The sequence below is a fragment of the Tachypleus tridentatus genome, chromosome 13 (genome assembly GCF_004210375.1).
Source record: "Tachypleus tridentatus isolate NWPU-2018 chromosome 13, ASM421037v1, whole genome shotgun sequence".
NCBI classification, from domain to species: domain Eukaryota; kingdom Metazoa; phylum Arthropoda; class Merostomata; order Xiphosura; family Limulidae; genus Tachypleus; species Tachypleus tridentatus.
In genome coordinates, this window is record NC_134837.1 from 10,923,491 (window position 1) to 10,937,432 (window position 13,942).

The window sequence follows — 13,942 nt, forward strand, 5'->3', positions numbered from 1 at the left end:
ATATTTTTGGGAGCAGTTGCCCCTCCTGCCACATCTTCCAGGTGGTGTCCATTTTTATAGTTTCCGTTGAAACAACTTCAATGAATTTCTAACAAAACATCGACGATTCACGTGCTCTTTATGTTTAATTATTATAACTGTTGCTCCTCTTAGTTACTGTCTGGGGGTTCAGTGGTAAATCTGTTAAAAACGGGTTTCAATATCCACGGTGGGCAGAGCATAGATAGCCCGTTGCGAAGCTTTACACATAAGAACAAACAAATGCTTTTAATTAGAAGTGAAGATAAAATAGATTACTAAATGCTGTACGTTTTGTGAGGATCGAACCCCCAAACAGTCCGTTGAAAGGTGTTTGATGAACAAGTAACATAGTTGCAAGTAACCGTCAACGATTCACGCAAGTATTATTGTTGTTCTGTGTATGTTATACTGAAGTACTGACACAGTGAGACACGACACTGACACAAGTATTATGAACTGTTGTTCTGTGTATGTTATACTGAAGTACTGACACAGTGAGACACGACACTAACACAAGTATTATGAACTGTTGTTCTGTGTATGTTACACAGAAGTACTAACACAGTAAGACACGACACTGACACAAGTATTATGAACTGTTGTTCTGTGTATGTTATACTGAAGTACTGACACAGTGAGACACGACACTGACACAAGTATTATGAACTGTTGTTCTGTGTATGTTATACTGAAGTACTGACACAGTGAGACACGACACTGACACAAGTATTATGAACTGTTGTTCTGTGTATGTTATACTGAAGTACTGACACAGTGAGACACGACACTGACACAAGTATTATGAACTGTTGTTCTGTGTATGTTATACTGAAGTGCTGACACAGTGAGACACGACACTGACACAAGTATTATGAACTGTTGTTCTGTGTATGTTATACTGAAGTACTGATACAGTAAGACACGACACTGACACAAGTATTATGAACTGTTGTTCTGCGTATGTTATACTGAAGTACTGACACAGTGAGACACGACACTGACACAAGTATTATGAACTGTTGTTCTGTGTATGTTATACTGAAGTACTGACACAGTGAGACACGACACTGACACAAGTATTATGAACTGTTGTTCTGTGTATGTTATACTGAAGTACTGACACAGTGAGACACGACACTAACACAAGTATTATGAACTGTTGTTCTGTGTATGTTATACTGAAGTACTGACACAGTGAGACACGACACTGACACAAGTATTATGAACTGTTGTTCTGTGTATGTTATACTGAAGTACTGACACAGTGAGACACGACACTGACACAAGTATTATGAACTGTTGTTCTGTGTATGTTATACTGAAGTACTGACACAGTGAGACACGACACTGACACAAGTATTATGAACTGTTGTTCTGTGTATGTTATACTGAAGTGCTGACACAGTGAGACACGACACTGACACAAGTATTATGAACTGTTGTTCTGTGTATGTTACACTGAAGTACTGACACAGTGAGACACGACACTGACACAAGTATTATGAACTGTTGTTCTGTGTATGTTACACTGAAGTACTGACACAGTGAGACACGACACTGACACAAGTATTATGAACTGTTGTTCTGTGTATGCTATACTGAAGTGCTGACACATTACTGTATAAGGTTTAACATTGGCTTCGTTTTGGTATTTAGAACATTTGCTATCGTTAGTATTTTGAAACGTTTTTGGTTTTACATTGTTTACAACCAGTTATTCTTAACTAAATCACAACCATGGCTAGACTGAATGTATGAGATATTTATGCAAGTTATTTATTTTATAGCGAGAACGAGTTTACTTGTTGAGACATTAGTAACAACAGCTAACCCATAAGATGAAATGTTCGTTTTTTGTCTGCTCCTAAACGTCTATCGTTTGGCACGGCTATAAGATGAGTTTTGCTCATGAGTGGATACTACGCTGAACTGAAAGCTAGTACGTATTTTCGACAGGGAGTACATTACATATCGTCTAATGTTGTGTTACATCCTACGTTTTAATATTTAAGGCCACTTAGAGTTTGGTCTAACGTATCAAGTTCAGTGTATGGATGTTTACTGTGTTATGTCTTACTTGGTAAATAAATAGAATATCAAAAGAGATTGCAACATACAAGTTACATTTACGTAAACTTCGTCTGCTTCCGAGCTGTAGAAATCTTTTTTGTGTCTCACAAGGAAAAATTAAAATTCCTCTAATGTTACTCATGTAGTGAAAGTGCTGGCCCGGCATGGCCAAGCGTGTTAAGGCGTGCGACTCGTAATCTGAGGGTCGCGGGTTCGCATCCCCGTCGCGCCAAACATGCTCGTCCTTTCAGCCGTGGGGGCGTTATAAGTGACGTTCAATCCCACTATTCGTTGGTAAAAGAGTAGCCCAAGAGTTGGCGGTAGGTGGTGATGACTAGCTACCTTCCCTCTAGTCTTACACTGCTAAATTAGGGACGGATAGTGCAGATAGCCCTCGAGTAGCTTTGTGCAAAATTCAAAAACAAACAAACAAAAACAAAGAAACGTATTGAAAATGAAGTCAACAGAGCGATAAGAGAAAGAAAAAATTAAGTAGTTTTATTGTTATTTTTTAAACTCATGTTACGCAATAAAAGAGACTTCTACAGGTAGTACAAAACTGTGACACATGAGAAACATTTATAGACAATAATCGAGTTTCTTTGTTTGTTGTGCTTACTTGACTATATCAATATACTGCGATGAAAGCGATTCTCAAGTATTTAAAAAAATCACGTAACCAAGACAAAAAAGCAATTCTTAGAAACGACAAGCTTTGCTTGGAATTTTATTACGACTTCCCAGAATGCCAAGCCACTCGTGTTATAAAGCATATCCCAGTAACTGAAAGGGAGTAAACCAAATTTGTGATATTTCTACATAACTAACTGACAGACCAGAAAATAATCTAATACCAATTTAATGGTTGGCAAGTGTTAAAATGCATAAGTGAGCCTATAAAAATGTAATTCTAAGGCAAGGAATAACCTAGTTCAAGACGAGGCATATTTCTTCTCTCCCATAAGTGATACCAGAAACGAAGTGTACGTTAATAATTTCAGGGGCGTAGATTTTTTACATCCGATGGGGGGATGATTTTTCAACCACTTATGTGGACTGTTCAATTTGCAAATTGGTAATCTCTGATTACGTGAACCTGAAAGCTGTAAACATGCACATTAATATATTAGGTAATGTTGTTGCCACGATACTTGCATGTATACTTAGGCCTACTGACTGATACTTAGAACTATCGCTTAGATCGAAAAGCTCAGAAGCACGCCTGTATTAAAGATGTACATTTCGGCTACTGAAAAAGCCTACATCTAGGCCTAATTATGTAATTCGATTGGTAAGAACACGAGAATCACAAGAACAAATACTCAGTTTGTAGGCCTGTGATGCAATAAAACAATTCAACAGACCAAACTGTAGGGGGGATGGTTGTATGCACCATAACCCCCACCTAAAATGAAGGGGGAGATTATACCCTCCATCCCTCCCAGGATCTGTGATAAACTCGTATACTTTGTTACAGACACGTACAATTTATAATATTAAGTACGTGAGTAGTGTAGGTATCGTATCATCCATGAGCAAAATACACCGTATAACCGTATATCTTGTATACTTTCATTAAACAATAGTAGTTAAGGGTAAATCAAAAACGTGTCCGCTACTCCATCAACAATAATACGTTATATAAACTAATACCATAGCTGTTAAAAAACGAGGTACGATATACAAAATGGATAAGTGAGTCACGAGAAGATAGAACTTCCTCTTTAACTATATAAACAAAGGATACATTATACATCATCTGTATATAGATATACTTGTGGTGACCCAATATTACACAAGGGTATACCTACTATATCTACTGTACATAGATATACTTGTGGTGATCCAACATTACACAAGGGTATACCTACTATATCTACTGTATATAGATATACTTGTGGTGATCCAACATTACACAAGGGTATACCTACTATATTTACTGTACATAGATATACTTGTGGTGACCCAACATTACATAAGGGTATACCTACTATATCTACTGTACATAGATATACTTGTGGTGATCCAAATGACTGTGGATTTCTTGATGTTTTCTTTATCTCTTCCATTAAGGTTAGATTAAAATACTATTTTGGTATTTTGTAGAGGGCTTCTCTATAAGGAGATATTGTAGAAATACAAAATTGTCAGTATCATAACACATGCACATTTATAAGTACATTTAAAGTCGTCAGTATCACAACACTCAAACATTTATAAGTACATTTAAAATTGTCAGTATCACAACACTCAAACATTTATAAGTACATTTAAAATTGTCAGTATCACAACACTCAAACATTTATAAGTACATTTAAAATTGTCAGTATCACAACACTCAAACATTTTTAAGTACATTTAAAGTTTTCAGTATCACAACACTCAAACATTTATAAGTTCATTTAAAATCGTCAGTATTACTCGTTTATTTAAAACGCATTCAAAAGATGCTCCAACCAACAACAACAGTTACGTTTTCAACAAGTCCATGAATGATCAATAGAATTACGTATAATTTAAATCGCATGTGGATAACGTGGCTTAAACTTTGTGATGTGTCATCATTCTGATTCGAGGACTTCCGAATGCATGGAACTTCCGTTTTTATTTATTCACCTGTGGTCCCGTTCTTTTGTATTTTGTCAACCACATAGAACTGTTACAGTGACCTGCCCGTCTTAACATCCTGTCGTAAACAGGCGGGAACTTACAAACAGCAGGTATTAGTGCTTGCACTCGATTACTCTACATCCCACACGTCCTGTTGCAACAAACTGGCGTGTTTTATTAAACATCACGGCTAAATAAATCAGTTTATTTTAATCAGAAAACTCAAAGAAGGATTACTAAATGTTATGTACCAAATAAAGTGTACGTTACGAAGTAATTTCTGTTGTGGACTTGCATATCAGCTGTTGTATTATACCAGTAGAGTGTATGTTACGAGGTAACTGTTCCTGTACACTAACATATCAACTGTTGTGTTATACCAGTAGAGTGTACGTTACGAGGTAACTGTTGTTGTGTAACATTTCAGTTTTAATTTTCTGATCATTGTTTATCGTCTACAGTGTAAATGTTTGACTGTTTTGTTGTTACTGAATTTAGTATAAAAATGACAGACTTTCCTACTTTGTACATGGTTGGGAGCAGCATTGTATTATGTCACGATTATCACTATTTTATCCTACATTACTGATACAGAGGCGGTTCGTAGTAGAGGAGATTAAATATCAGATACAGTGTACAGGAATACGGAATGAAACTGTAGATATGCATTTAGGAGCTTTCGAGGTTATGCATACTGTAGTATGCAACATAAAGGACTATAGTGTAATTCTCCTATCATGGACATCACCTAGAACTTTGACTTGTCAAACTGACGTTATCACTTCACAGATACATCTTGTATACTAATATCTTTGTAACACATCTGATGTTTTTTAACACCAGCTTTGTGTATTTTACTCAGACGTTGTTTGTGATATTTAGTGTAAATACACGAAGTAAATTCAAAATTAAAATCAATGTTTCCTTTCATATACGAGGTCGGCCCAACAGATGAACCTCGTGCGCTGATCACGCGTTGTTTGTTTTTTGTTTTCAATTTCTGTGGAACCTCGAGTTGTTATTCTTAACTATCGCTAAAATACGAGTCACGGTGGTCAGAGATTATTAGTGTAAGTTTCAACTAATAAGAACACCGTCATAATTTTGTAATATACCGAAAATAAAACCTCGGTGTTTATGTAGTAACTTTCTCTGTATTTTATTTCACGCTTCGTCATATTGTTTGTTGAAAAATAAACCGTGTGTTCTTAAGTGAACATCTACAAAGTGGGCTGTGTGAACTACAGGATTCGAAACTTTATGGAACATCTAAACAGAGGGCTGTGCCCAGTACAGCATTCAAAACCCCATGGAACATCTATACTAAGGGTTGTGTCCATTACATGGTTCGAAACTCTATTTTTTCTGTCATAACCAAGAATGCATTATAAATGTTTGTTTGCTTTTTAATTCCGCGCAAAGCTACACGAAAGCTATCTGCGCTAGTCATCCCTAATTTACCAGTGTAAGACTATAGGGAAGGCAGCTAGTAATTACCACCCACCGCCAACTCTTGGGCTACTCTTTTACCAACGAATAGTGGGATTGACCGTAACTTTATAACGCCCCCACGGCTGGAAAGGCGGGCATGTTTGGTGCGACAGGGATTCGAACCCGCGACTATCAGATTACAAGTCGAGTGCCTTAACCACCTGGCCATGCCGGGCCTGAGTATAAATGTAACTCCATTGTTATGAGAGAAACTGTCATGAAACTTAGTTAGTTGGTAAAGTTCTATTATAAATTATTGCATAAAATATGACACTAAACTCTGGAACAATACACCAAACAATGAGGTGTATTTTACCAACATACGAATCTAGACATCTGGGATAATATTGTATTTTCTTACCCGTTATTTGACATTTTCGTACAAAAGTTCTTTGTGTAATTCCGCCATTAATTCATTTATTGAGAACAGTTCAGGGCCTTAAACACATTTAGTATTATCAGTATCATAACGCGCGCATGTTGAATATCTGAACTTTAATTTATGGGGCATCTGTTTTCACCTAAGATACATAACCCTAACGACTGACCTGTGTAAAAACTTGAATTGGTGCTCGCATGTTGCTTGATATATTGTTCGAAATTCATAACAACTCTAGTTGAGGGCTGGTGATTTATCGAAATTTATCAGAGGTATATAATATGAACTTTAATAAGAAGTTCAATAAACATACGTTTCTCCCAGCTTTCTATTGCTGAGCACTTCAAACATACGTTTCTCACAGTTTTCTATTGCTGAGCACTTTAAACATACGTTTCTCCCAGGTTTCTATTTCTGAGCACTTCAAACATACGTTTCTCCCAGGTTTCTATTTCTGAGCACTTCAAACATACGTTTCTCCCAGCTTTCTATTGCTAAGCACTTTAAACAACCAGCTGTTGTCCTTCTCACCCTTGACCCACTGAGATTATATACGTCACATATTTATCCATTTTTCAACCCTACACGCTTCAGCATATATGTGTATTCAAAATCAAATATTGGGTACACAAAGTCCATTTTTGCTAGTTTTATTGATTTGTTCTTGTTTTGTTTTCAATTTGGAAAGAAAAGTTCCGTTCCGCAGTTTGGACATCAATGGCGTAGCCAGACTTATCAAAGGGAGTTTAACGAAAATTCAGGGAGGGTGAATGATTTCAAAAGGTTTTTTTTATATTTTAAATCACTCGGAGGCACTTGGGCATTTCATATCAATAACCAGTTTGAGACTCTGCATAAGAAAACCCAGTGTAATTACAAATAATGATATTACCGTCTACAAATCTAACAGCCCTCTTCCGAGTTTTCCAAAATTATTTAATAACATTCCTCTAGTGAATAAACTGAAAGGACGATATGAGATTTCTATTTACTATTTTTACAACTCTTTTCCTATAACGCATGTCAATAATAAAAAAAAAAGAACAGAAGAGATCAAGTATTGCGGTTATTTATCTCGCCTGCGGGAGAGGGTAATAAGAAACATGCTAAGGAAAGCTGAAGATACTGCCATGGAGTAAGGGGTAGTAACCCTCCGTGTCTCTTCATAGTTGCGTCACTGTTGGCTACGTATGATTTTTTTTTAATAATTACAAAAACATGACATTTGAAGTTCCATATTGTAATTCGGTCATTAATGGCACGTATTGTGTAATATTTAGTCGTCAGTGCTTAGTAGGCATTCGCACAACTGATTATCCTGTTTCGTTGTGGATGTCGTATTCGAGTTACACGTGCATTTTGTTGAGGAATGCAATACTTCAGATTAGTTTTGGCTAGGCTTAACAAATAAACACGTGGTTAAATGTGACGTAGAGTAAATAACTATTTCAGATTATAATACCAAAAGGACTTTATTAATTAATCATTGTACGCATATATTAGATAAAATGAAAGCTATATATACAGTTATATACTGAAACTGTCAAGACTTCTTTGTACACTGAAAATTAATAAATAATATAACTATGGTGAAAATAAAAGTATTATTTTATACAGAATTAAACAATTTAAATAAATTTTCCTTTGGAACTTTAAAGTTCCAGTAAGAAATGCTGTAACATTCCTTCTTTCTTTACAACCATAGGTTATGCTCTTCAAGATTTTGACATCATGCCAAATGACAGTGAAGTGGATCCTGGTATGACAGCAACATTAACATGCAGAGTCAGAAACAGGCGAGGTGAATGTGTCTGGTTAAAAGATGGGGAGGTTGTTGGAAGAATAAGTAACAAATACATCTTTGAAAAACAGCCTTCAGATGGAGACTGCAGCATTCGAATTACAAATGCTAATTTGGAGATGGACGATGGACACTGGCAGTGCCAGGTGACGCAGATTTCGTTAGACGACCCTGTCTTGAAATCAAAGAAAATTAAGTTAACTGTACGAGGTGGGCAGTTATTATTCAGATGTTGACCTGTTTCACTGCCATTAGAAATAGTAAAACAAAGAACAAAGTTTTGAAAGTTTGTTTATTTCTTAAAATATAAAATAAATCCAGGTATTGTTTTTTTAACTCTTGTAAGATGGTTAGTTTATTTTTTACTGTTATATCACTGTTTTATATCATCATTTAATGAAATACATGAGGTATTCACACACGTACAATACTTGATACCTACATATTTAAATAAGTATATAATGTAAATAGCTTGGTCATGATAATAGAAATAAATAAAATCATCTTTGTTTCACATGTGGTTGATCAAATTGTTATCACTGTCATCAATGCAGGTTTCATCACAAATTTAATGGACAATGAGTTTTTAAATTTTATTTCTTTCACAATACAAAATAAAAATACACTGACTGTTTTCAGTTGTAGTCTTGTTTCATAGAGAAAAATAAACAGGTGTGAAATAACAATTTATTTTGAAAATATAGAGGTTTTAAAACAACACTTCTAAACAACCAGTGTTAAACTTTATATTTGGCTACATCTGATGTACTCTTTTTAAATTTGTTTATTTGTATTTCTTGGTTTTAAATAAAACATATCTTTGTTTTTTTATCTATTGGATTAAAGGAGATACATTTGTTCCCAATTCTGTAGAAACCCCTCAACCACCCCAAATTGAAGACAATACTATTCAGATTAAATCAGGTGGAAACTTCAAGACAAGAGCAGGGCAGCCTAAGAAGCTAAGCTGTGTGTCCAGAAAAGGAAATCCTCCAGCAGAACTGAAATGGTTTATTGAAGAAAATGACATCACGGCTATGGCAAGCCAGACCAATGGCTCAGACATAGAAAAGCCTAAGACCTGGCAGGCCATCAGTATCTTGCATTATACATTTCTAAAGATTCACAGTGGTAAGCTCTTAAGGTGTGTGGCCCTCCACAAAGGTTATGATACTAACTCCCGAGAAACCAGCACTCGTCTCGATGTATTATGTGAGTATGACATTTGAAATAACACCTCTACATGACATCACTAGAAAGGAGTTTGTGAACTATTCATCTAAATCTGGTTTTTAGATTACATTCTACACCTTTATTTCTAAATATTTATGTAGTTGTGAATTGCATCATAATTAGCTCTAGTACATCCAGTTTGGGTTATCATATTATATAATTAATCATTACAAACCAGAACTACAAATCATTTTTCTTCATAATTTGATAAAGTAAAATCATTTACCTGAGTAGTAATGTCACGGCTGGGAAAATCCAGTGTTCTAATTAGAAATGAGATTTACTTGTTGTTTTTCTAACCGTTGTCAAGACTGGAATGTAGATGGTTATATAAATGTTATTGTTCCAGTGTAACTATTATCATTGCATTGTAATGACCATCCAATAGTGAATCCTTAGAAAGAAAATTGTGCACTTATTACACGACAAGTATCACACATCACACAATACTTCTGGTCAGCTGGAAAGTATTTCAAATCTACTAAAACTCACCTCAGGACAGGATTATCTTACTTTTTGTTTTTTGATCCCACCGACTTTATAACTTTGATTTCTGAAAAATAAATATAAAATTAATATTCGTTTTTCATATTTTTTTATTTCCAACACAGGGTTTCATGTTTCCAAGAAAAAAAATAATCTAATTTCTTTCTTTTTTTTATTCATTTCAAACGCAGTATTGTGAGAAAAAACAAAGTAGTATGGTAAAAATTATCGATTATCAACTATATTTATTTTTACTAATGTCACTGTACCACTGACAACTTTGTCATCAACTAGATTTATTTTTAGTAGTGTCACTGTACCACTGACAACTTTGTTTGTCATCAGCTAGATTTATTTTTACTAATGTCACTGTACCACTGACAACTTTGTCATCAACTAGATTTATTTTTACTAATGTCACTGTACCACTGACAACTTTGTTTGTCATCAGCTATATTTATTTTTAGTAGTGTCACTGCACCACTGACAACTTTGTTTGTCATCAGCTAGATTTATTTTTACTAATGTCACTGTACCACTGACAACTTTGTTTGTCATCAGCTAGATTTATTTTTACTAATGCTAGATTTATTTTTACTAATGTCACTGTACCACTGACAACTTTGTTTGTCATCAGCTAGATTTATTTTTAGTAGTGTCACTGCACCACTGACAACTTTGTTTGTCATCAGCTAGATTTATTTTTACTAATGTCACTGTACCACTGACAACTTTGTTTGTCATCAGCTAGATTTATTTTTAGTAGTGTCACTGCACCACTAACAACTTTGTTTGTTATCAGCTAGATTTATTTTTACTAATGTCACTGTACCACTGACAACTTTGTTTGTCATCAGCTAGATTTATTTTTAGTAGTGTCACTACACCACTGACAACTTTGTTTGTCATCAGCTAGATTTATTTTTACTAATGTCACTGTACCACTGACAACTTTGTTTGTCATCAGCTAGATTTATTTTTAGTAGTGTCACTGTACCACTGACAACTTTGTTTGTCATCAGCTAGATTTATTTTTAGTAGTGTCACTGCACCACTAACAACTTTGTTTGTCATCAGCTAGATTTATTTTTACTAATGTCACTGTACCACTGACAACTTTGTTTGTCATCAGCTAGATTTATTTTTAGTAGTGTCACTACACCACTGACAACTTTGTTTGTCATCAGCTAGATTTATTTTTACTAATGTCACTGTACCACTGACAACTTTGTTTGTCATCAGCTAGATATCTGTAGGTACCAGCATCAGTAATCTGAATTTTCACTGAGATCAGTTAATATATAGCAGGAGCAAACTTCATTACATAAAACTTGTAATAGTACTTCAAGTATAACAGTAAATAGTGGAAATGTATGTGGAAGTTAAGTAAGAATCACTATAAAAATTTCTTAGGTGAGAGTTTAATTGTTCCAAAGCATAATTTCCATGTGATGTTTAACCCTCTTTCACAAAATAGCTTTTCTTGATTAGTACTTCCCTCTATCAGTACAAAATTTCAACATTTGCCACTAGACTTGCACATTTTATTCTGTATATTTATGTGTAAATAATTATATAGCAGCTCTCCACCAATAGGAACACGACACAACTGCTGTCTTAGCTGGTGCCCTCTTCACACTTACACTTGTTAATCACTTCTTGATTGGCTGTAGTACCATATAGATGTACTTGTTTTTTCTCACAAGTTTGTCGACATATTATTATATACCACAGACTCTGTTCTATTTCTTTATTAACAGGGCCTTTATGCCTAGTATATTCCAGATCCCAGTCTGTAGCCTAACCAAGTGTAAGTTCTTTTATTTAATCTCTCTTGTTAGTCCTGACCATGGTCAGTTCCAGTTGCTACCAGGTTTGGTAGTGTCTTCATAGAGATGGTGTGTTCTGTAGAACTGCTAGTAGTTCTCTGCACATCATAGAGATGGTGTGTTCTGTAGAACTGCTAGTAGTTCTCTGCACATCATAGAGATGGTGTGTTCCGTAGAACTGCTAGTAGTTCTCTGCACATCATAGAGATGGTGTGTTCTGTAGAACTGCTAGTAGTTCTCTGCACATCATAGAGATGGTGTGTTCTGTAAAACTGCTAGTAGTTCTCTGCACATCATAGAGATGGTGTGTTCCATAGAACTGCTAGTAGTTCTCTGCACATCATAGAGATGGTGTGTTCTGTAGAACTGCTAGTAGTTCTCTGCACATCATAGAGATGGTGTGTTCTGTAGAACTGCTAGTAGTTCTCTGCACATCATAGAGATGGTGTGTTCTGTAGAACTGCTAGTAGTTCTCTGCACATCATAGAGATGGTGTGTTTCGTAGAACTGCTAGTAGTTCTCTGCACATCATAGAGATGGTGTGTTCCGTAGAACTGCTAGTAGTCCTTCCTTGTTCTAGTGTTTTATAAACATGTCTGTCTTAAACTTTACATCCTTCGATGGATACATGTGAGTAAAACAGACAGGGATTTCTGCCCATCTCTGGTACTGAGATTCTTTCTACTGCAGGCCTAATGCAAAACAGACAGGGATTACCGCCCATCTCTGGTACTGAGATTCTTTCTACTGCAGGCCTAATGCAAAACAGACAGGGATTACTGCCCATCTCTTGTACTGAGATTCTTTCTACTGCAGGCCTAATGCAAAACAGACAGGGATTACTGCCCATCTCTGGTACTGAGATTCTTTCTACTGCAGGCCTAATGCAAAACAGACAGGGATTACTGCCCATCTCTGGTACTGAGATTCTTTCTACTGCAGGCCTAATGCAAAACAGACAGGGATTACCGCCCATCTCTGGTACTGAGATTCTTTCTACTGCAGGCCTAATGCAAAACAGACAGGGATTACCGCCCATCTCTGGTACTGAGATTCTTCCTACTGCAGGCCTAATGCAAAAAAGACAGGGATTACTGCCCATCTCTGGTACTGAGATTCTTTCTACTGCAGGCCTAATGCAAAACAGACAGGGATTACCGCCCATCTCTGGTACTGAGATTCTTTCTACTGCAGGCCTAATGCAAAACAGACAGGGATTACTGCCCATCTCTGGTACTGAGATTCTTTCTACTGCAGGCCTAATGCAAAACAGACAGGGATTACCGCCCATCTCTGGTACTGAGATTCTTCCTACTGCAGGCCTAATGCAAAACAGACAGGGATTACTGCCCATCTCTGGTACTGAGATTCTTTCTACTGCAGGCCTAATGCAAAACAGACAGGGATTACCCCCATCTCTGGTACTGAGATTCTTCCTACTGCAGGCCTAATGCAAAACAGACAGGGATTACTGCCCATCTCTGGTACTGAGATTCTTTCTACTGCAGGCCTAATGCAAAACAGACAGGGATTACTGCCCATCTCTGGTACTGAGATTCTTCCTACTGCATGCTTAATGCTGCCAGGTCTTGACTGATTGATTTCACTGATATGGTAGCTCTACTTTTCAAAATAGGGTGTTGAGGTCACCTGTGTTTTGTCTCCAGTGGTGCAGTCCTCTGGAATCTCTGTGTTTTTTTTCCCCTAATTACTTCTTGTGGAGTATAGAAGTCCTTGCCACTTAACAGTTTCTAGCCACTTGAGTGGCAGACCATAAATGCTTGTCCTTTTGAGTAATTAATCATACCACTCTGTTGAGAGTTGGGTGTAAATGACATGTAGTTCTATTTGGCACATTGCTTTTTAACACCATGGCATTCCTTCTTTCTACCATTCTCCAAATGTACCTTGATGGTGTATCTGGTGTTCATTGGAGATAGTTAAAGTAAGTAAGTCCTTGAACTGAATGAAAAATGCCCAATATTGCTAAGTTTTGGACTGGAGATGCACCCTAGGTTTACA

General features: G+C 36.2%; 1 protein-coding gene and 1 pseudogene across 5 annotated transcripts in view; one reads left to right on the plus strand and one right to left on the minus strand.

Moving 5' to 3' along the window:
• LOC143240069 (atrial natriuretic peptide receptor 1-like) overlaps nucleotides 1-13,942 on the minus strand; it is a 460,913-nt pseudogene that overhangs the window by 348,696 nt on the left and 98,275 nt on the right. The window lies entirely within an intron of this gene.
• LOC143240070 (kin of IRRE-like protein 1) overlaps nucleotides 1-13,942 on the plus strand; it is a 38,710-nt gene that overhangs the window by 6,574 nt on the left and 18,194 nt on the right. The window contains exons 1-3 of one of the 4 annotated variants that reach the window (XM_076481918.1): nucleotides 7,612-7,759; nucleotides 8,277-8,582; nucleotides 9,246-9,584. In XM_076481918.1, the coding sequence (XP_076338033.1) occupies nucleotides 8,303-8,582; nucleotides 9,246-9,584 (619 nt within the window). In that variant the 5' untranslated portion in view covers nucleotides 7,612-7,759; nucleotides 8,277-8,302. Of the gene's footprint in view, nucleotides 1-7,611; nucleotides 7,760-7,844; nucleotides 8,060-8,276; nucleotides 8,583-9,245; nucleotides 9,585-13,942 lie in introns of those variants that run through there. The other 3 variants (XM_076481921.1, XM_076481919.1, XM_076481917.1) reach the window with 3 other exon arrangements.